This window comes from Aulonocara sp. 'chitande type north' Nkhata Bay, linkage group LG17 (genome assembly GCF_057382095.1).
Source record: "Aulonocara sp. 'chitande type north' Nkhata Bay isolate Kocher_YH1m ecotype deep benthic linkage group LG17, A_spYH_male_GT1.1, whole genome shotgun sequence".
NCBI classification, from domain to species: Eukaryota; Metazoa; Chordata; class Actinopteri; order Cichliformes; family Cichlidae; genus Aulonocara; species Aulonocara sp. 'chitande type north' Nkhata Bay.
This window is the reverse complement of record NC_141360.1, coordinates 27591839-27616218: the sequence shown is the minus strand read 5'-3', so window position 1 is coordinate 27616218 and position 24380 is coordinate 27591839. Positions and strand designations below refer to the sequence as shown.

Sequence of the window (24380 nt, the reverse complement as noted above, 5' to 3'; positions counted from 1 at the left end):
CTAGACATCATTGCGAGGATTCACCCATCGACTAGTAAATCGCTACAAAATCAAAATGTGGAAAAAAAAAACTTTATTAACTACAGTTGTCAGCAGAAGTTCACATATACAAATCATGGGGATGAATGTGATGGCGAATTTGGATCTTTGATAATTTCTTTGAACTATTATTTCTATTGTGTGTCCAGCATACACCTTTAATAACTTTAAAAAACAAGAACTGGGTGCACAAGTTTGAATTTATTTTTTGTTCCCTCTTGTTCACATAGGGTCAAAGGTATACATGCAGATTCAAATGCATACATACAATCACTTAAATCTTTTAATAAGTGGTGTTGAAGGTTCTATAATGTATTGACTCTGACTTTCTACAATGAGAAAGTCCAAGCAACTCAGTAAAGATCTAAGACAAGGAACTGTAGATTTACAGAAGCTGGGAAGGTCTGTTGGAGCTATTTCTAAAATACTGCAGATTCCAAGATCATAAGTTCAAACATTTGCATGTCAGTACAAGTTATTTGGATGCGTCACTACTTTGCCAAGGTCTGAAAGAAGACCAAGCTATTACCCTGAGATGAGAGAAAGTTGGTTACGATGTAGGGAACAATGCAAGAACTAGCAAAGATCAAGCATGCCATGAGCTGGAAACTGCTGGGACACCAGCGTCACTGTCCACAGAGAATGATGTCAACACATAAAGGAGGATAACATGAAACTTCTGGAATGACCTTCTCAAATACCCAACCTCAGTCCTAAATTTTAATCCGGAAATTTATGGACTATGCTTAAAAGTTTCAGGTGAGTGCCAGAAAACCAACTAACTGACTAAATGAACTCCAGTTATTTTGCCAAGAAGAGCGTTCAAATATCCAGCCAGAACTATCCCAGAACCTCGTTGATGGCAACCAAAAGCATCTGTTTGAGGTGTAACTTGGTAATGGAGATTTCATCAAATAAAAACTCCAAACTTACCATCATATTCACGCCCACTGTGAGTGTATGTGATCTTCTGACCAAAAAGCAATTTTGAGCCTTTAAAAAAACCCTCATAACAAACCCACTAATCACTCAATACTGAAATACCTCTCACAGCAAGATACTTAAAGCTCCAGCTGATACTGTCATTTCCTATCCTACATCTTTGCGTAAATGCAGGATGATGTGACTCGTGTTATGACACTGAATAGGTCTGGCTCATGAGAATGTATGGTATGCACGAACATGTGTACGCTTGTGAGTGGAAACCTCCATTCAGTGGAAGCCTTGTCCCTAATGTGTCCCCTCACGATGTGAAGTCAAATCCACTTAAAACCACTGTGTCAGGATTCATAAAGAGAATGGCTGCAAACTGGGCTTTGACCCACAAACCTCAAAGTGGCTCTCACACGCTGGCAGGATATGTGGCGGCTGAGCTGGCTGTAACAGGACAGTCTCTCCTTTTTGATAACAGGGATACAAAACACGACAGCCTTCTTCTGCCCCAGCCCTTTTCTATAGATTATCCCGGTTATGCAACATATCGTTTAGATCTCAGCAGTCAATTTTTGCTGATGTTCAATATATAAAGCTGTGGTTTAAACACATTTCACAGATGGTGCTGGTGGATTGCATGAAATAACGCACACACAGAACTTTCCAGCTTTTTTTCCGTTTCTAAAATGACTTCATTATTTTTCCTGCAACTCTCTGAAAATCTGTCCACTTAAGGGAGGGAAGGAATAGACCTTTTCTGTTTTGGAAGGCTTCACAGCTTCTCTCACATAGAGCTCTGTGAATACTGTGAAATGAGGAATAACCTGCTTTTAGGTACCAAAACAATTACTGACACACCTCCCAGCTAAGTATCAATTATGACGCTCAGGGCTATAGTGAAACAATCTGAGAGCCACACCCTGAAACCCTGACTTCTAATGAGGGACAAAGTCATTTTACTGGCAGTATATTTAATACTGATGAGAAGCTACAGAAAGATTGGAGAACACCGGAGACATCCATCAAATACTACTGCTGCAGATATCTGACTCATGCCTGCTGGCAACTGCATTAGTGTGTGTTTTAAAGATACCATTAAGGCATCATGTGGAGATCCAAGTCTGTGAGGCATAGTGTTACTAGTGTATGTGTGTGTGTGTGTGTGCACGCGTGCATTTTAAATGAACAATTTCAACTCATGAAATTATCTTCTTATACAATTTAGGTGTTCTACTGTGATTTGAGCCTAACCATGTATAAATGGATGGGATTTCCTTTAAAAGGCACTTTTCTTTTCTTACTAACCGATCAAAGCACTATAAAACACATTTGCTCATGCAATCATAGGTAAATGCATTTGGATGGTGCTCTAGTCTATGCACTGTAAACACTTTACCTGACATCTGTGGTAAGTTTAGCATCACAGATTATCTCAGTGACTAAACAGAGGACGAACGTGCACGCACCCAAGACTCGGAAGGCTTTTGAATAGAGGACCTTCTTGCTCTATTATTTTCTGTTATACATGCATTGTTGTAAAGGTGGAAGCTCACATTAAACAGAGCCAAAATTTCAAATAACGAGGTCTGCGCATGGAGACATAATCCTATTGAATCAAAAGCTCCAGCTTCAGATGGCTTTCTCTACTCTTGGCTCTGTATGATGTCAGAGAGAGAGGATAGCCCTTATATGGTAATCTGAAGCGCAAAGCTCTGAAGCTCCACCTACTTGCTGTTCAGACCTTTTGTTTGTGTGTGGTAGCCAATTAGAAGAGAGCTGGCTTATAACAGCATGTCCCACCTTGGAAGCTGAAAAATGTTCATACCCCACATCCCATGTTTGTTTGTTTTTTTACTATTAACAAAAAAACAAAACAAAAATCACTGAATTTCATTGAAGGCCCAGCATCAGTAAAGTCTTGCTTGTTTATTTACCCTTACAACAGTCATTAATTCACTCTGAAGCAGCTCTTCTTAGACAGGATGAACTGTAGGGCAGCAGTTTTTCTGAACTGTAAATCATTGAAAAATAGTCTTAGAAAATAATAATATGGAGTTGGAATGAATGCTTAATAGGTCCACTTTAAGTACTGTTTGAAAAGCATTTAAAAGGAAGTCTTTCATCTCTGTCCTCCTTAGATGGAGCTGAGCAGGCTGTTAAGGTCTGTGCTAAGCTTGTTGTTTTCCCGGCAGAGACACGACTACGGCTCTGGATTGATTTGCTCCTGCGGTGAATACACACACCAGCCAGCAGCCTCCAGCTGGCAGCAGGAAGACCCGACCAACGTTGTCTCCGCAGGAGAGCTCATTGTCCCGCCCCTGCGGTGCATCATCTCACACTCTTCCTGCCTGCAAGATGCAAACATCTATATATGCATTGGAGACACCCTATTAACCAAAGTATGACTTTTTTGTGACATCATTATACCTTGGACACCAAAGTGCAAAGCTATGAGAGTGAAATATTGTGCATGTGCATGTTTTAAGACCAAAATATCACCTGGATGATGTGTAGTGCTTTTAGGAAACCATAAAATGCTGTCCTGAGCCAAGAATGTGGTACATGATGTGACAGACAGTCGTTTATGAAACTATAATATCCCACTGGGTGATGAAATCCTCTAAACATTTTATAAGAGGAGATGTCTGACTAATAACTTTATGTAAGTTATTACAATTATGAAACCAAGCAGCATTTAAAATGAAAGCTTGGCCTACACTGACCTCTAGTGAACACATGACAAGTGTGCACACGGAGAACAGAAGGAGCAGATTCTATTTCATTTTTTCTCCAGCATATGAAAGGAAATCCCTAATAAAAAAAAACAAAAATATTAGCATGAACAGTTAAAACCATTAACACCAGACTATTTCCTTCGGTAGTTTTGTTGTTAGATTACAATCTGGTTACCAGACGCCTCCATGTGGCCAAACTGAGACACTTCATAGGCAAGAGTTGAGCAGAGGCAGACTGCAGAATATAGAGCAAATCAATGCAAAACGGTTTGCTTAAATAATTTATGAATGATACACAAACAATGAATACATGGTTTATAGCAGACTGTAAACTTACAATTTTAATGTGTATCAGATAGAGCTGTGAAGGTAGTAACTGCTGTTTTATATTTACAGTTTGAGTTAGAACTCGATGTAATAAATCACTTAGTCAGCTGATTTAGACCAGGGCAGACTCAAATAGTTTACTTTAAATTCACTAACTGCAGCTTTTTCACTGAAAATGTAGCTTCTTCTTTTTTTTAAAGAACATTTCCACATGCGAACTTGTGTTCTGGTAAACTGATGGGCTCAGCACTGTGTATTCAGGTGATCATTAACAACATCTATTCAACCAGTCACATGGGAGTAAATCAGTTCATTTAGTCCTGCAGACGTGGTGAAAGATGACCTGCTAAAGTTCAGCTCACATAACCACTCATTACAGCAAAGGTACATTGAGCCTCGAAGCAGATTGGATACCACAGCAGAAGATCACACCAGGTGAACAAGAAATCAAGCTACAATTGGCAAGATTGGAAAAATCTTTCCTGATCCAAGTTTGAATTTCAGATGATACATTTGGATGAAGGATGAGAATTTTGGGTAAACAACACAAAAACAGGGAAAACATCTTGGCTTGTATCAGCTGTTCAGGCTGGCAGTACTGACGTAATGGTGCAGAGCATGGTTTCTTGAACATGACGTGATGAGTTCATTGTACTCAAATTGCCTGTATAGTTACCAGATGTGAATCTGGTAGGGCACCTTTGGGATGTGGTGAAACAGAAGATTCAACTGTGTGATGCTTTCATGTCAACATGGACCAAAATCTCTGAGGAACCTTTCCAGCACCTTGTTGAATCCATGCCATTAAGAATTAAGGCAAAGCGGAATCTCTTATACTCTTCATATCTACTTTATCCTTTGTTTAGTGGTTTGGTTTATGCATTATTTAACTGCTTGACTCCCCTCTCCTTTTTGGGCAATTTTTAAAAATATTTTACATATAAAACTTATTTGTTGATTAATCAAATCTTGCATTTGGAAACCTCTGCGGCCATAACAGAGCAAACAAAAACAGCATCCATACATCCACAAGGACTCACACAGCGGCACATCCTAAGAAATTTCCCATCTTGTGTCAAGAGTTTAGTTTATTTTGACAGCGTTTCAGAATATCATACAGGTAAACAAGATTTTTGCAAAAGTTAATATATTCATAGTGTTGCATTTCATAAAAATAGTTGCTCCACTTACAGTCTTTGTGACCATCAATAGTACACCGAGTCATATTTATAGAGATATTTGTTCAGGGTCTACACACTGCTATTACACTACACAGTGATACCGAGCCGCTCAGGTTGTCGGGGTTTATATTGTGGTGCGAAAGCGTGTCTTTGTTGTTCTCAAACACACACTTTAACACACCCCTAGGTTTTTTTTTTCTTTTTAAAATTTCCCTAGAAAACTACTTACAGTTTGACTCGATGGAGACAGCTCAGATGTGGAAAGCAGTGATTTGTGCAAAGGCAGAGCAAAAAAAGACACACGTTTCCCTGCTTCTGCTCAAATCTGAAGTCACAAAATAAAGGAGTAGTCCAACTAAATGGGTGTGATGTGACGGTGTGTAACTGAGGCATTTTACAAGTGACTGAAAAAGCTCAATTGTTTGCTTCCGGCTGGTGATTCCTCCATTCCTCCCATTTCAAACCCTCTGTGTTGGATTGTGTTTTTAAGTCAGTCTGCTTACGGATTACAACGGCAAACATAATGACTTGTGTCCCTCTGCTCACTCAAACACTATCAGTATGTCCCTCAGCAGAAGAAGGAAAGGAGGTTTTTTGTTTTTTTCTTAGGCTCTTTGATTCTCATTCAGAGAAAAATACTCAAAATTAACAGTTTGCTAGATTCCTCCCATTCAACAGCCATTCAGTGACTCAAAGAATGCACTGCAGCCCTGTCAAGCTTTGGATTCATGCAGAGTGTGGTGTGCTTACTGTTTGGCACGTTTAAGGGTGGGTGATATCTCGGTGCAGTTATTTAGCCTCAAAACTAAAAACAATAGCAAAAGGAATTAATGCTTTATCTGTAATCCTTTGCAGGGTGACTTACAGTGTTGGGGAACAGAGAACTACATGTAACTAAATTAGTATTTTTAACATTATTTTATTATTATAGCTTGTTGGCAGTTGAACATTTGTTTTGATGCAGTGATTCATGTAATCCAATTACATGAGGGTTTTTCACTACAGAAACTACAAATAAATGTTCCATAAATGCAATGAAATAGTCCCACCCATTTTTCTGTCAGTCTGTGGGTTGATCACAGGGATTTTGGTTATTTTGTAGGGCTTTTCGGTTTCATTTAGCATTACCGAGTTTTTAATTCAAAGGTCTTTTCTGAATATTTTGATGGAGGTATCTTGAGATTTTATTAATTTATTAACTCAAGATTAGGATTAACGTTAGTCCTACTTTAGTTATAACTTAAAATGAAAAATAAAACTGAACTGTTGATTGTTATAAACAGCGACGGCTTTGGCTGCGCACTAGGCTCACATTTAAGACCCACACTGAACACCTCTCCAGACTATAAAAGTGTGGATGACACTTTTATGCATGCACAATTTAAAATGGGAATTTATTGCAGTCTGGAAATAAACCAAGATGTTTTTATTGTCAAAAGGAAAGAGGGGACTTTTTTAGCTTTTTTTTTTTTTACTGTAATCTACTGAATACCAGCTACCGTTGCTTATTTTTAGACTCCAGTACATTTTTTTCTGGCCACTTTATGAGTGTGCAGCTATCTGAACATAACACTGACATACTGGTATTATGACTTTAATGCTGTTGTGGCTAACAGGCTAGCAAACAGCTTTTTACACACGCATATGCATATTTGACCTCAGTGCAGTAGCTTTTTCTTTTGAAACATTTTAGTAATATTAATACTGTGTAAAAAAAAAAAAAAAGAACTGACTTTTATCAAATTTTATTCTTTTCTTACTCATCATTGCACCTTATATGAAAACCGAGACAGTCAGCAAACATAAAGGAGCAGCTTTGCACGCTGCAAAGGTTACTAGGTTACCTCTTCTGTCTTTTTACAGGTTTGTTTTGTAAAATTACTAATTCAATCAAGTTTCCCCAACGCTCTTTATTAGTATCAGCGTAACTTTTGTACTTTTGTGTAGTTTATGTTCCAGCAACCTCAGGCAATGCTATCTGAGACAGATGAGACATTTTGTCCAACTTCACCTGACAGTCTTCATCCTAAAAATCTTTCCCTCCTGTGACATTAAATGTCAAGCTGCTTTCAAGTACCTCTGCCTGTAATCAAGAACGCGCCGTTTGAAGTCTTAGCGTCACCGTTTTATCAAACATTGTGCAAGAATAGAAAGCTTGACAGGAACTGTGGCAGTTACCAAAGGCGGCAGGGCTTAGCTAGTTACGAGCTTGATGTATAGAAATACAAGCGTTGCCTTCAAAGTCAGTCAGATTCTTGGGCAGGAATGCTTAAAAAAAAACAAAAAAAACCAGGAACCCTCAAAAGAGCTTTGGCATGGATATATATGTCTCAATATCACACAGTGTAGACAGAATCTCTTAAAAGAAATTTAATTCAGCAGCTGACAAAGTGTCACGTTCACATGAGCATTCAGTCCTTCCTTCGAGATGCAGATTGTTATGCAAGCGAGCTTCTGAGAAGGTGAGATTGATTCTCTACTGAATTAATATCAGATTTTATTAATTTGGTTTGGTTTAGGGTGCAAAGCTCTGTCTGCCATGTGGCGACGTTTGATTACACAATCTCATATAAGCAATTCTTCATGGAAATTACTGGTGTCAGACCTCATTAAGAAATCAGTAATGAAAAGCATCATGACCCGAGATGAACCACAAATAAAAAGGGACCGTGGATACCTCCGCTAATGGACTCATTTTCATACATAAGCTTGTGAAATAAATTATATATTTCACCGTGTCACACTAAAGAAATGCAGTTTATATTTATATCTGTAGAGTGGGTGTTGTATAGCAGCCTCTGTTGAACCCTCTGCAGTATTTTCACGGTTGAACCTTTTGTCCTCAGTCTAAGGCACTCTGCCCCTTCGTTGGTATCACGCAAGCTCCTTCTCTCAGTGTCCGACAGGACACCGCTGTCGCAGATTGCTTTGATCGTTAAGCACAGAAGAAAGGAAAATAGATTGAAGAGACACTCCCACTGAAGCCCGAGTGATTCAAACAGGCCGTGCAGTCGATCGCAGCAGGCTTGCTGAGACCCAGACCTGTGATCGCAGGGCGGAACAGGAGTGTGCAGGAGCAAGGAGCTACCTAAAGATCCGGGGCACGTCGTGCTGCTTCGCTCATTTATTTGTAGACTAGAATTTCTATATGTTCACTTAAAGATGATCTTATTTACAAAATGTTCCCACATATTCATATTCGTTATAATATATCTATGTCTATAACCATCTGATAGATTATTCAAGACAGGTTCAGGCCCAATACAGTCTCTGTTAAGGCAAAGTTTCTACTGATGAGTCGATTTTATTTCTGCGGTCGCTCTTTGATCCATTCACTCTCCTCAAAAACATCCGTTAAACATTCCTTTTCATAAAATAGACTCCACTGTGTAGATATATATAAAAAAAATCCATCCGACATTTACTTCCTGCTATGTTGTTTATATTTGCATGTTTGCACCCCCCCCCCCCTCAGTTCAGCAAAATAGAGGTCTTTAAAATTCATTTACTCCACAAATGATTCCCACCACGCTACACAAAGACTCTATTTGCTCTTCTTTTGTGTGTGTGTGTGTTAACTTGGATGATTTTCCAGTTCTTAAGGTGGTAGGTGTAAAATATGTTTCTCCAAAATAATTTAAAATACAGTTCCATAAATAAAACTTTAAAAACACGTGGTCCAGATCACCCTGCCCCCCTCCTCTTGGTTTTGACTGTATGGGAGAACAGGTCGATGAGGGGATGCAGGAGCACAGGAGGGAGTGAGAATGGTACTTTCATCCAGATGGGGTGGTTTAGTTCAGATGAGTGTGGCCACTGCTTTCTGCTGAAGCTGCGGGGTTATCTGCTCAGAGTGGACGTGCCTGTGCGCAGGGTGCTGGGCAGCTTGTCTGATCCAGGGATCTTCCAAGGTCCAGGAGAGACTGTGGCCTTCCTCCCCGCTGCGATGCTGCTGCTGCTGGTGCTCTTGTTGGGTAGGCTAGGCCAGCTCTCTCCCTGGCCCCTTTCTAGTTCCCTGGGCCTTGGCTTGCTCTGCTCCAGCTCCCCCTGCTTTGCTCCACTCCAGCGCTCTACATCTTCCCTGCTGTTCCCGTTAATGTGTGGGAGCTTAGAGCTGCTAGGAGAGTGAGTGGACTCTCTATTGTCCCTAGTATTTCTCTCCTTGGACCTTCCTCTGTTGCTTCTGGAAGGTTTAGGCTCTCCGCTCTGCCCGTCCTTGCCCCCTTCCCCATCAGGAGTTGGCTGCATCCTGAGGCCCTTGTGGGTGGACCTGCCACCCTCCTTCTTAGCTCGGCTGCTCCCGCTGGTCGCAGCCGCTCTCCTCGCGTGGCCGATTGGGTCTGGGTTTAGCAGCTCAGCTTTCTGGGGGCTCTTCGAATGCTCCGTCCTGCTGTCTCGTGCCACCGGGTCTCGATGGACATCCTGAGGTGGCAGATGAGGAAGGTCGGGGGCTGGGGCTAGATGAGATGAAGGCGATGACATGGAAAGGCTTTCGATGGGAGGGGCTATTTCCGACAGGCTTGGGGAGGCTGAAGGGCGACCATCCCATGGGGCGGCATTGTCTGGAATGCATATGGATGCAGTCAATAACAACATAACAACACCACTCACCCAAAAACATTAAAAAAAATAAACTCTAATCATTACAGCAATCATGCCTATTCTACAAGCTGGAAGCACTGAGGTAAATATCAGAACAGGACGATAACCTACTTTCAGACGTGTCACAGGGCAACTCTACTTTTAGACAACATCCATCTGCCTCCCATAACTCTCTTAAAGGCCTTGGCCAACCGAAAATGTTGGCGGAAAATCGAAAACAGGTTTAATGAAATGGATGATGTGTCCAATAGGGTGGTGCTTTAGTGAGAATGAAAACCATAGGGGCAGAGTGCCTCTCTCTTTTTCTCTAAAGCTGGAGGAACTCGGTATCGGTGTAGCTTCCGCATTGAATCTGCGGTGCATTCCTCCACAACTCTCCACTCTCACAGACTGTTAGCTTCTGTTTCCGCACCGATGAGCCTCAGTCCCTGGGCCATCAGTCATTTTCAGTGGTCTAGGCAGGGGGCAGAGGCTAGGCTTGCTACACCGGCGCCATGAGGCCCAATTATAAGAAGCTCTGGAGCATTTTGAATGCAGGACGAGCAGGAGGTCATTTCTGAGCAAACTGGAGCTTCACAGTGTCGGATCACTTAATCTCCCTAAATTTCAGCGGAGTCACTTTAGCACATTACAAAATAAATACCTAGATCTGTGCTTATCAAAATCATCTGAAAAGCTTATTTTTAACCGTTTAGCAAGAGCAGAATCAGATAGAGGTCAGATACTGCCAAAGATCACTTCTCTGACTCACAAAAACTATAATTCATTAATGAATGTATTTAAAAACACTTTCAGTGACAGTACTCACACTTCCACACATTTTTCATGTTTACAAAAGATTTTGGGGTGAAATAAATAGGGGAGGAATGCAATGGGGAAATACCAAATACATACAAAAATACCAACTTAAAAAAACATGACAGAGCCTGCAATGTATTTTACAGACTTCTACTGTAGACAGTTTTTTAAGCGTGCCATTTATTCTTTTGTCCTGGACTTGTCCAGTTTCCTCAAATCTTTTAAGAATATGCTGCACACCACGCAGAAATATGCCAAGTTTGAACCTTGTAATACAGTTTTATGCCTGTCAAATTGTGGTATTTTGGCTTTTTGTTTTGGTAGATTTAGCTGAAGAAATTGCAACAAATCATGTTTTTCTGACAGGCCGGTAGTAACAAAAGTTACAATTTAAAACTGGATCTTCACAAAGTCTGTTCTGTGTAGACACAATACTGATTCATCCCTTGAGTTAGATGCCTTTTAATGCTAGAATGAGTCAAACAAAAAAAACATTCCCCTGAAAGGACGGGAATGAAAATGAATGAAAAAAGACCTTTAGAAAGCGGAGAACTACTGCTCAAGACCACTTTAAACATCTGGGTCCTTGGAAGCAAAATATAATGCTGAGGTCTACAGTTTAGTGCCGAGCAGTTAGTGTGAGGGTTTACAGCAGTTACACAGGACGTATTACTCAGCATACAAAAACTGTATCTGAACTGATTTCTGTTTCTGACAAAAAGCTTTTAAGAGAAAATTACTACGCAAAACAGAAGAAAAGTTTTGAACAGAAACATGCTGATACTAAGTGCTATTTTTACATAGTTTGCTTTCATGTTTCTTTACTAAAAGTAGCAAATAACTTTGACCACCTAAGTAGCAAGCTTAAGTGTAAGTTTTGATAAATTTGATAAACGCATACCCTTAGAAAGGGCGCACTCAATATCTCAACGCCACGCAGATGAACACAAAATAACATTTGTGCTCATACTCACAGCTACATCACACAGTTTATACTCTTGATTTTTGGTGCTTTATTTTGCATAAACCCTTAAAAATCTCACAGCAACCCGAAACAAAAATAGCTCGCTCCTTTGAACATTAGTATGCTAATGCTTTAAATAGGCAAATTAATCACAGCGCGTGATTTGAATAACCTTCCAGTATGCAAATGAATTGCTTGTAAACTAGGAATGATTAAATGCTGAATCAAACCCACGCAGATTAGGCCATGTGGGTTAAAAAATATCGCTTCTAGGCTGCAGGGGAACTCGGATAACAGTAGCTATCTAAAGATAGGGTGCTGTGTTGTCTGGCTGACCACACCGGGACTCCTTGTGTGCATGTTTCAAGATTGTAGCTCAAGGCAAGTATTAAAAAAAGCTCTCCACACAGAGAGATTAAAACCTGGGCTGGAAGGGGACTAACAGAGAAGGGCAGACATGGGGGAGCGACAGGCCAGTTGTTGATGAATAAGCCTCACAGAGAGGGGGGTTAACAGATAAGTGAGCATCATGCTGACGCAGAAGCCACAGGAGTGAGTGACGCATTGGAGTTTTACTGCCCGCAGTGTCATACAAATAAATGTCCCCTTCCAGGCTCAATTCATGCTGCGCTGAAACTTTACTGGGTAAATAATCTGCTGTAATATTTCACGTTCATTTCCCCTGGCTGGCTCAGGATGCACGCTTATATAGCTTTATTTTTGAGCCCATAGGTAGCTGTTGGTGGCTGATTTATCTTTCAGTCAGGAACAGAGTTATGTTCACTAATTTTAGAACCTCCTGCAGCTCGGTGTGATTTTTGTTGATTACTCCTGGAGCAAAAAAACAGAACAGAAAAGAAAAATCTTCAAGAGTTTGGGGCTTTTCAAAGTTATAAAACAAGTTTTGATGTGAAAACAACGCACAATACCAAAGCACAGAAAGCCAGGGTTAAGTGAAGAGAAAGAAACATTCGTATGGTCACAAACCGTGTCTTTAGAGTGGCCCGTTAGGAAGAAATAGGGGGAGCCATGCGTGTCACTTTTCATGCACATGGAGAGACTGGAAGATACCATTCCTATAGAAGGGGAAGTAACAACCTAGACCAATCAATTAGTGATAGATCACTGAAATGGACAGAAGATAAACTAGTGTTAGTTAAGACAGAAGAGACAATTAGTTTACAGCAACAGTGAAATACAGAACTAAGAGATTAAATACAAAAGGATGACGGCTACAGAGGCAGAAGATACAATATGAATAAAAATGCATGTCAGATTAATATTACTAAGAGTCGATGTGATACTAGATTAACAGTGAAAAAAATACTACGTGTTAAGAAAGAAATGATCTGAGAGACAAATAATTTAAAGTCTAGAACCTTACCGTACTCTGGGACCTGCCCTGTACCCCTCTTTAGGAGGAGACGAACCCGCCTGCCCCCAGACTTGATGAGCTCGATAGCCCTAGCATGGGTCATGTCCCGAGTGCTCTCTCCATTGATCTCAATGATCTGGTCCCCAACCTGCATGTCAGGAGGTTTGCAAAGAAAACAAAGAAAGAAGCTAAGAAGTCTGTTTGTACTTTCCTTGCAAGGTCAAATCAATAAGACATTTTAGTTATAACAATATGCTTACAGCTTTTGGTCACATGCTAAATCTAAACCAAAGCTAAGCAAAATCTTTCTGGATTGTAGACTGGGGTTTATTTGCTTTAGACTAAACGTATGGATGGTTTTTAAATAGTGCTTTTAGGCATTTTTGCCTTTATTTGATTAGTGACAATTTAGGGATACATCAGTGATGTGTCATGTGTGTAACTGTAAGCCACCAAAAAGCAAGTCTGATATATAGCCCTATTTTCCTACTTTTGTGGTTGCTTGGTCTCTTGTTATTAAATTGTTTGCATCATCTTTGCTGTGCAACAGACCAGAACATTCATACACAGCATTTATCTTCCATCCTTGCTTTCAGATCATGCCCTTTTTTGTCATTTAATTTTTCTTCATGACATACACTCGGAAATGACTCTTCAACATCAATAAACATGAAGCAGCAGAAATTACATAGAACATTAAATTAGTTACAGTCATCAAACAATGTAGTGGTAGGCTTGAAGACATAGGCCTCACAAAGGTAACAACTACACCTATAATATAATTGAATAAATCAAACGCAGTCTAGTAACTGTCAACCTGCTTCTGTTTGAAAGAAAGAAGAAGTATTTTTTCAGCCATGAACTTAGGGCAGCTTTGTTCTGTGATCGATAAATACTTTGTTGGCTGTATTCAGAACAGCCAAATACAGCAACCACTGGAACAAGTCTGAAGCTGTGTGCATCGATTAGACGGAGTATCAATAAAGCTCAATGACCACTGAAGGGAAAACCAAACTGCCCTCAATCAATCCAAAACAAAGCAGTAAGAATGGAGCAGATAAATCTAAATGATTAGATGACCCTTGCTATTTGTATGAAATGTTTCCTTGTGAGTTTATAAGGATCAATACAGATTTACAATCACTGGCCCCTTTATTAGTTACGCCTTAATAGTACTGGATTGGATTTCTGAACTTTTGCCTTCAGAGCTGTTTTAAGGTATTGGAAACATTCTCCACAGATTTTGATCCTTATTAAGACTTTCCCGTTCCACTACATCCAAAGGTGCTATAGTCGCTTGAGATCTGGTGCCTGGGGAGGCCATTTGAGTACAGTTTCATATTCAAGCAACCAGTTTGAGATGATTTGAGCTTTGTGACATGGTGTGTCATCTGGTTACTGCTGGGGACACTGTGGTTATTACACCAGCAGCAGCAGCAGCAGCAGGAGCTAGAACCAAGACTTGTTTTGATCATGTCTATATAACTACATGCATTGGGCTGCTGCTATCTGATTGGTTGTTTAGATATCTGTGTTAATGAGGTGTTAATGAGCAGTTGAAGAGGAATACATAATACACTGGTTGTTAAGTGTATAAAATAATCATAACAGCAGCAGCTCAGCTAAAACCTAAAGTTAATATTCCCAGGCCTATCCCTTCTTTATGTGACCACTCCTTGGTGTATGTGAGGATGGCTCAAATATGAAACACTTCAAAGCCCTTCATGTGAGGGCCCTGAGGTTCACTAATGGGAGAAATCATGAGGAACAGGACAAAACATGCTGAGCCAATTACACTAACAAATGGAGAAGTCTCCCAGTAATGGTAGGAGGGTAATTTTAAAGTTAGGAGTGGACTAGAGTCAAGAGAGGGGGAGTCATTACGTGTCATTACAGTGGTCTGAAGAGGTGGAAGCCAAGACTGTTCTCATTAAACCTCAGCCCCTAACAGCAGCAGAGAGTGATCTCCATTTTCATCTTTAATAAAGAGGGAAAGAAAGCTGAATGGACAGCACGTGAGCTCAAAAAGCAGGAGATGGGAGCGAAGCTCGGAGAAGTAATTAAATGTGCTGAATGATTATCGGTAAAAATCAATCACTTCATACAATTTTCTTAACAGCATCTACAGTGACATTTAACCTAAAAAAAACAAACCTGTTAGAAATTGTAAGCGCTCCTTGTTGCTGATTATTTTGTTCGCAAGAGGGTTTTTTTTCCTCCTTTTTAAGAGCCTGTTGAGTAGAAACTACTTGGCTCAAACTCAAAATGTCAGAGTGACTGCAGGGAGTCACAGAGCATGTGGGCTTTTTGGTTTCCACACCTGAGTATGTTAAAGCGCTACTCAAATCCACAGTGACAGCCATGCTTTTTAACTACTGTCTCGCATTTGCTTAAGTTAAATGCAGATTGATTCCTCGCCGCATGCAGCGGTGTGGATACGTGGATTGCTGGAGGAGGGATCACACGGCTTACACTGTTTGATCAATCAACGGTGACAAATATGAAGCGCATACATGCGTCTACTTAAGTAAAATCCTGGGGCATTGGCTTTATTTACTTATTTTACATGTCATTAGGACACAAAATAAAACTTTACAGTTCAAAATTAACCCGAGAGGGTGACCGCATAGGTGCCCTCTCGGGTTTGTAAAACTTCTGTTTTGTACATTTTATATTTTGCTTTATTTGGTAACAACTGAAACTAACCAGTTTATTATGTACACCTGTTCAACTGCGTTTTAACCGAAATATCGAATCAGCCAATCACATGGCACCGACTCAGTGTACTGAGGTATGCAGACACGATCAAGGCAACCTGCTTGAATGGTCATCAAAATGGGCAAGAAAGGGGATTTAAATGACTTTGAACATGGCATTGTTTTTGTTTTGAGTATTTGATAAACACATTTAATTGTGCAAAGCGTGGCTCCAGTTAGAGTCAAAAAAATCAATCAAACCAGGGTTTGCTGTAGGGCGCGCCTACCTTCTCACTGACACAGTTATTCATGTGAACTTGTCCTTTTTTTTTGTTTGTCAGATCCACACATCACTCGTCCACATCTACTTCAAAATGCTCAACTTGAGGCTTCAACAAAGCACTCTAAACTAATGTGTTAGTTACTTCCATGTTTAATGAGAACTGAATGCAGCTCTTTCCAACTTAAAATGTAACTTACTGTAGTAGACTGCTACATCAGTTAATTGGTACAACATGAAACCTGTCATAGGAGTTTTTTTATGTCCAGAAACTTTACTGGTAATCAGTTTGACTTTTTCTTTCTCACTTTCTTTGTTTAATACTAAATACTTAAAAAGAAACTATCACTACTTCACAGCAGTTTGTTTACTGATTTTAAGTAGAGCTCCACAAGTATTCCTGCTTCCTTTTCCACGTCCGTCTGGAGCCACTGGACTACAACGATTACAACACAGAAAAGGAAAAGTAATATCTCCCTCAGGGGCATTTTACACCATTATCTTTGACAGGTTCATTACAGATAAGCACTGTAGTGCATACTGAGGCTAACAGCCGCAGATGTAAGAATCGGAGGACATGCAAGAAAAAGAAAACAGGACTGAGGGAAACGCCAAAGACAGAAAAGCTGCTGGGGAAGTGGAAGGGTTTTATTTTCATTTCCACTGGATTTATTGTTATTACATATATATATGTAATTCAGAAAATGTGTGTGCTGCTTTGTTTTTTTAGCTAAAAGGATAACTGTGTAGCTGTGGAGACCATCAAACACATGACATCATGATGGCCCCATTAAATGATTAAATCTGTCTTTAAACTGCTGAATATCACCTGATGCTAAACAAAAGGAAGAAGTTAAGTTTTGGGAATTTGGGAGGAGACAAACTTGCGATCAGCATCAGAAGGACAAACCATCTCATACATAAGTTATTTTGACAGATTATTTCTTAGCTGGCACAAAAAAAAGTTGCAGTTGCAGCGTTGATAACATCAGACAATTACAGACAACACCGTGTAATGCAGCAAAGATTGAAAGCAGCTTAACTTTTAACGATGGGGTAATCGCTTTCTTAAAGGAAATGATGTCATCAAACCCTACCCTCATCCTCCCGTTGCGAATGGCCGGCCCGTCCTCTGCGAGTCGTAGGACAAAGAGGTCCATTTTGTACTCCCGCCCTCCACGGATGCTAAAACCGAAGCCCTTCACGCTCTTCTCCAGCTCCACTGTGAAGAAGTCGAAGTCCTGTGTAAGCTGAGACAAGCAGAGATCACGCATGATCAGATGCAGTCGTACTCGAGCACAAAACAGACTATGACTGCAGAAAATTGTCTCCAATAATAGTTTTTTTGAAGGAGAACGGAGCAAAAGCAATGGGGGAGGTGCTAATAAGACCAAAACTTTAGCTTCAATACATGAGGTTTTGAGAAATAACACGGCATTTACTTTGACAGACAAAACCAGCTTTAAATAGAAAAACAAAGGGTTTATACAAAAACTCAAAATATCTAGAAACAAGCTTAGAATATAATAGAAAAACAATCTCTCTGGAAATATATTTTACTACATTATTGTACAAGAGACTGTGCAATGAAAAATATGTTTGAGGTAATTCAGTGCCACGTAACAGCTTTTTCACTATGTGAGCCCTAAAACATTATTTTAGACCCTGAATTTGTAACTTTAAAATGTTCCTCTCAGCATGTCCCTGATCACCAACCAAATTTAGAAGTATTTATACATTTATTGGCCACTGGCAGCTGAGCTGTGAACACAAGGTTGATATACAGCTCAAATTTTAAGTTTACTTGTTAGGAAGTAGTTTCTTATTTACACATCCAAAATATCATTGGTGAAATATTGGCAATTTTTTGTCATATTTATGGCCACCATACAACTTTAAGTCCATTTATCGCTCTCCTTTAACCTGCTCAGTAAGGAGAAGGAAGGTTTCTTTACACCTGCAATAATTTATAAGTGGTGGTACAGCTCTGTGCTGGGAGCCCGTTTCCCTTCTATGGAGGAGTTTGTATTAGTGCAAACAGCAGCAGGAAGACAGTCCATACATAACGGAGCACAGAGAACAGATATGCAGCATGAAAAGTAGGAGCTGTGTTGTAAGTGTGCCGCAAAATGACTTGGCATCTGTAGGCAGGCCTAAGATTTGGTCAGTTGGATGTGTACAGGGGTACCAGCTGAGCCATTAGCTCCTGTAAGCTGGCACTGAGCTCAGCTGTCATCAGCTGATCATGCAGGATTGCAGGCTGAGCTCAACTTTGTGACCTGCCTGAACGAACGCTGTGCTCAATTTTAGGTTTTCACCAACTCATGTCTGGCTCTTAATTGGATTTGTGCACAGATAGCAGAGATAAAATTGAAAGAAAAAGAGTTAACAGATACTAAAAAGGCTCCGTAGAGCTGTAGGGGACTGATATGATATGATTATGTCCTAGATTTCAAATATCAATGTTCATATTGACAATCCTGTATGATTTGACCTTCAGAAAAGAGTCTGTTGAAGGATGAGTCACTCTCATCCTCAAGGCAAAGTCCTTCCTTACTTGAACTGGTGGCATTCGGTACTCTGGGATGGCAAATTGTCTAGCATCTGTGGCTAGCTGTCGATAGTCCAGCAGAGGCGGGTGTCTGTAATCCAACGTGGGCGGCTGCCGGTAGTCTGCCACGGGAGGGTGCCGGTAGTCCACCGGCGGCTGTCGGTAGTCTGTGAATGGTGGCTGTCGGATGTCTGGTTTAACATCTTGCCTCGCCTTCACCTCAGACCTGTAACTAACAGACCAATGAGAATGAAGGAGGAACTTCCAGGGAGGATTCCTACAGCTGTCATCACCACCTTTGGACATGGAAGATTACTCGTGTTATCTTTCAGCGTGCTTAGCAAACAAAAGAAACCCCATCTCTAACAAATTGCTGGGTCATCCGGCGCTGACAGAAATGGCTTGTTTTTAGTTTTGAAATGACAACCATTAAACACAACTTAAGTGAGGAAATTAAACATCACATAAAATGTTTATAATAAAAACAAACTCTCTCTCACGCTGATGAGTGCAAAGATATCTGAATACTGTGTAAAGCAGAGGGAACGGAAATGAGGCTGTAAATTTTGGGACCCCTGTAGTTCTTGGTAAAATATTCAACAGATCTCGATAAAGAAGCAATTTATGTAAATAATTTAGCACTCCATAAGAGTTAAGTGATGTTATACAACAAAATAGTGAGCGAGCGTGAGAGATGAACAAAGAGAAGGGACAATAAGAGAGACAAAGATGAAGCTGGAAAAAGAAACTGAAAAGGGGAGAAGAGAGAGGCTCGAGCGCAAGGTGAAGAGAAAGAGAAAGGAGATATCTGACTCGCTCAGGGTACCTTTATTCCCAGAGGAACGGTGTTTCACCCCAGTGGCAGATAAAGAGCTAGTCTATAAAAAATGCTTCACTGCGTCATAAAAAAAAAAAATCAAGGCAGCTGCTTGTAAACCGACTCTTACCTGCTCTCGTGGGTGTAGGTCTGAGGTGTCGGGGCAGGAAGCTGAGTCACAGGGCTCTGGTGGGGCATGGGGTTGGGCTGGCTGGCAGAGGGGCTCGGTTCTGTCACTGCTTGGTTAGACAGGGAGGCTGCAGTGTTTAGCTGGGCCTTAGGGCTGTGCTGGTGAGCCATGGGGCTCTGCTTCTCCGAGCTGGGGGCTGATGGAGGATTGCTCACCTCTGAAAAACAGAATGTGATGTAAGAAAATCAAACCATAAGGTATCAGCTAAGGCTGTCTTGTCACTATAACTTGATTGTCTTGGCCACTTGAGGGCAGCACAGCAAACCTATTGTCCTCTGATAAAGTTGATCTGCTGGAGTAACGGCGCTATTTATTTCTTTTCAACTGCTAAATCTGAGCGGAAAAGGAGATTCCTGTTTAGGTTTTCACCACATGCCTAAGGGCATATTTGAGTCTTCACTTTATTTACTATGACAGAAATGAAACAATGGCCTGAAAAAAAATCAAGCGGCCGATTAAAGCTGGGTGGTGGTGAAAGTGTTCTTGATTTGAATAATTCTTAATAAAAAATATTGATATGTAGACCTTTATTTTCTATTTTAAATAAAACACAACTACTGCCAGGGTTGGCAATTTCTATGGCTACACAATATCCTCAGCTGCTTCTTGCTGTGATTGGCCAGCAGTGGAGAAGTACAATGGGTTTAAATCTATCTAGCAACACAACTGCAGCTTTATCAAAGTCTATTGTGTAATCATTTGGTGAAAGTGTGTGTTTTTTTCCGGTTTTGATCATCAGTGAGTCTCGCTTACTCCTCATTGTAATGTGCATCCCTTATTGGGCCCACTAACAGTGGTCAAAAATCTACAGGTATTTCAAACTAATGGGAATACAAATGTCAGTGGAATATCAGTGGGAAGTGATGCAAAAAGAAAATCCTTTCTCGGCAGCCTTGGTTGCTGTGATTCAAGTTTATTGTGAGTAGTTAAAAGTCTCTTGTTGAATTGAAATCTTTCTCAAAAGCAACAAATGAAAAGAATCACTTGGTAAATGGGAGAAGGGAACACATTTCTCAGTGACACAGCCGGAGTGTGTTCTGTATTAGTGTTATTGTTAGAGACGTGCACTTCTGTTCCAAGCATCTGCATGCAGAGGTGTCATAAAAACAGAGTATGACTGGCTTGTGAATGTGACACAAGGCTTTGCAGCTTTCATTTAACAAAGCTAATTCAATATCTGTCATGAATCACCGTCAGCAGGTGTTTTGTGTGCGTGTGTGTCCATGTCTCACCTTCCTGTGGTATGATCCTCAGGGTGACACTAAGGCCTGCATCTTTGATCAGCTTAACGATGTCAGCGTGCGGCATGTTGACGATGGACTGGTTGTTCACCGCCAGTATCCTGTCTCCCACCTTCAGCTTCCCGCAGCGGTCTGCCGGGCTGCCCTCGATGATGCGGCCAATTTTGTGGGGCACAGCTGTTGGAGCATTCACACACGCAACAGCGGGTAAAGACGCGCTCGGCAGCAGATTGGAGGATTACGCTAGTCTGTGCTCACACACCACTCACTGCCTGACTGACTGAACGTGTCTCTGCCTCTCTCATTTTGCTATTCACCTCAGGCTTACGTAAGGCATCCAGTTTTTCTTCATGTGTGTGTGGGCGATGCACTGATGCTCAGAGCAGTGCGCCAGATATGTGTGTGACTGACGTGCTGTGGGAGGGCATGTATAATTGAGGAGCTAGAATGAGAGGCGCTTCACTTTTTACCAAGCCGTGACCTTGCCTACCCTAACCAATAAGTTTTCTTCACACTATAAAGAGACTACCTGATTATTGACAAGCATCTATGAGCTTTGTCACAATGTTTAGCACTCGAAGCAGTTGTTATGCTAAGCAGAGAATGACTGATGATGCTTAAGCACCTACTTGACTCTTTAATAATCACTGGACTCACTGTTAGTTGTGGCCGCCTCAGGCCGGTTGAGCGAGCTGATGATGACGAAACCGAAGCCCTCGCTCTCCTTTCGGCTGATTATGACATCGCTTGGTTGTGTGTTCGAGATCCCGTCTGAAGTAGCACCGGTGTTGCCCATGCCAGCGTTGGGAGCCTGGGGTGTGCTGGTGCTGTTGCCATACGTGAAGTCACTACGTGGGGAGCTGTGCTGCGTGGAGACAGAACCTGGGCTGCGGCCGTTTTCTGGACAAGACTCGCCTGTAGGGCGACGCAGAGAGGAATCAGAACAGAGGTATGTAGCTGAGTTTGAGAACCCTTCCCAAATGTGCAGATTAATGTCAAAGGCATAAAATTGTATGTTTGCACCAACAAGGTGAATCTTAAAGAGCTGTTAGCCCTAAACCTGACATATCTCAGCTTGGTGTGAAGTGAATTCTTAAAGGTTGAGTGAACTGCACAATTGGAGGACAAAAGAAAAAAAAACTATCTAAAGCAGATGAAAAGGATCTGCAAGTCACCTCCTGAACAAAGAAGAAAAACCTGTTAGGAAATCTTTGTCAAAATTGATGAAATTACGAACAACGAAAAGTATTGTCAGCTTTAAACCATCTGGAAAGCATCTAATTGGCAACGACTTAATTTTTCAGTATAATACTGATCCCAAACACACTGCCAATGCAGTAATAGTATACCTGGATAGAAAAAAAACACAGGTGAAACTATCAGTCATGCACAGACCTCTACGGAGACCTAAGAGGACGCAGTGTCGGATCATCTTGACAGAGAACAGAACAAAGTAAAGACAACATCCAAAGAAGAGCTTTGGATGTCCTTCAAGAAGCCTGGAGAACTATTCCTGAAGTCTACTTAAAGGAATTCCAAGAAGGCTTACAGGAGGTGCTGAAGAATAAAGGTGGTCATATCTTTATTTCAAACATGACTTTCAAAGCTCATTATAATTATAAAAATGTAAATGCTTATTTAAGATATTTTAAGACATCGGAGACCTTAAGGAGCCTAATGGGAGAGGAAAGGACTTACAAACCCTATTAACACTTACAATGTATACATTAATGATCCAGATGAAGGCCACAAGCTAAAACATATCAAAAATACATCATTGCTTCATAATACAAAAGTGCACAATGAGCATTTTCCTGTTGCAGCCAGCTGAGATGGAGTTTTTTTCAGGACCCTCTCTACAACGGCAACCCTGCTGTGTCGCAGCATTCAAATAAGGCAGCTTTTTTCGTGTGTGGATTTTTTATTTTTTTTTGATGATGTAACCCTCTAGCCCTCACATTGCTATTTTAAGTAAACCATCAGAAAAGTGTAGCAGTTAGCAGCTTACAATTTAGACTTCTGAAACACAGTAAGAACAAAAATAATTTTTTTCTTCAGTAATTTGATCCTTAACAATTTGCTGCATTTAATAAGATCGTGAAATCCTTTATTTGCAGGTGACTCCAGGTGTCAAATTATTGTGGTGCGCTGAATAATACAATATTAAGTTCTTAAATGAATTAAAGTACCTTTAAACTCTTGTTACCTTCTATCAGTGCAGTTCATGCTCGCTACTACTGCTCTTGAGAACGGCATCTCATCCCAAAAATGATGTTACAAACAGCTGGTGCACCTTACAGGTTTTGTAACCAGGTGTGCGCATAGCAACAAGGCTGGAGGCATGAGCGATCTCTACATATATTTCCATGAGATGCTGTTGGAGGATCATAGAAATTCCCAGGTGGATTCCAGGGAGCTCCTGGAACAGTTTAATTCTTTGTTTCCTGCTTCTTTAATTCTTCTACTCACAATCCAGTGATAAAGCAGTGTTGTGACACTTTGAAGTAGTGTCACTGTTACATTTTTCCATGTACAATACAGAAATGTCCATCTCTATATTGCTTTTGCACTATACTAGAGTAGCTTTGCTTGATTCACAGGATCCCCCAACTTTAATATGATCATCCACAGTTTTGAAATGTTCAAGTGACATAAAATAAGTGAAAGCATAAAAGTCCCCTTCAAAGAAGCTAAAGATTCCTAACTAGAAAAAAATATCAGCAGGATACAGAGTTACTTTCATAGAATCCAAAGATCATTTTGCATGTGGAAAATCTACACAGTTTTGCCAGCAAAGTGTTTTTCATCTTCCCCCCTAAGCTGCAACTAGACCTCATCCCTGTGAAGAATCAAGAAGCGAACATAGGACAGCAATTCAAAACACATCATTAAAACGCTGCCTTATGTCAATCTGACCACAGCTAAAGTAGCTTCTAGCACCTCTAGCATACACTGACAAAAGTGTGCATATGCACTCTGGCGCACTGACTGATCGAACCCAGTGTTGTTTTCATAGTTCACTAGTAAGTGGGGCTGCGCTCTTCTGTAGTTAAACAGTTCAGGATTTAAACTGTAAATGTGAGGCTATGACAAGCTTTGTTATCATTAAAAGGTTTGAGCCCACATTTAGTATTTCTTTACCCAATGAGTGCACAAATTATTATCACATGAGGAGGAAAATAGGAAAACACAAGAGGCCAGGCATGAGTCAGACTGTAGCCTTTGGTGGAGAAGAAATTGACAGACAGGGCGGACTAGAGTGGGAAGAATTTGATTGGTGAGAGGAACATGTGCATGTGTGTGGTGGAGGGCGTAATAATGAGAACAGGACAGGCTGTAGTTCAGAGGAAGAAGCGCCAGCTCAGTCTCCACGGTAAAGAAACTCAAGTAAGGAAAGGGAGCGAGAAATGTGTGTGCGTGAGAGCGAAGGTGTGCTAATGTGTTTTTCAGAGAGGCTTCAGCATAATTACTCAGAGATTAGTGGTTCGGTTTTCTGACTAATTAAACCTGAATCATTACAGGACATGAATGAGACCAGGAGAGGTAATAGAGGAGGACGAGAACAGACAGAGGAGAGGCACGCTGCACACTTTTATAATCCAGAGCAGTACATTTATGCTGTGTTAAACAGTGGATTAAAACAATCTATAA

General features: G+C 40.8%; 1 protein-coding gene across 8 annotated transcripts in view; it reads right to left on the bottom strand.

Annotated features, from left to right (window-relative positions):
* Positions 1 to 311: 311 nt before the first annotated feature.
* The window catches only part of magi2a (membrane associated guanylate kinase, WW and PDZ domain containing 2a), a 262531-nt gene continuing 238462 nt past the window's right edge, over positions 312 to 24380 (bottom strand). For 5 of the 8 annotated variants that reach the window (XM_086269989.1, XM_086269990.1, XM_086269991.1 and 2 more), the window contains 7 exons: positions 21387 to 21644; positions 20721 to 20906; positions 19429 to 19645; positions 18488 to 18713; positions 17028 to 17180; positions 12964 to 13102; positions 312 to 9777 (listed from right to left, as the gene is read on the bottom strand). In XM_086269989.1, the coding sequence (XP_086126115.1) occupies positions 9056 to 9777; positions 12964 to 13102; positions 17028 to 17180; positions 18488 to 18713; positions 19429 to 19645; positions 20721 to 20906; positions 21387 to 21644 (1901 nt within the window). In that variant the 3' untranslated portion in view covers positions 312 to 9055. Of the gene's footprint in view, positions 9778 to 12566; positions 12656 to 12963; positions 13103 to 17027; positions 17181 to 18487; positions 18714 to 19428; positions 19646 to 20720; positions 20907 to 21386; positions 21645 to 24380 lie in introns of all 8 variants that reach the window. The other 3 variants (XM_086269994.1, XM_086269996.1, XM_086269995.1) reach the window with 3 other exon arrangements.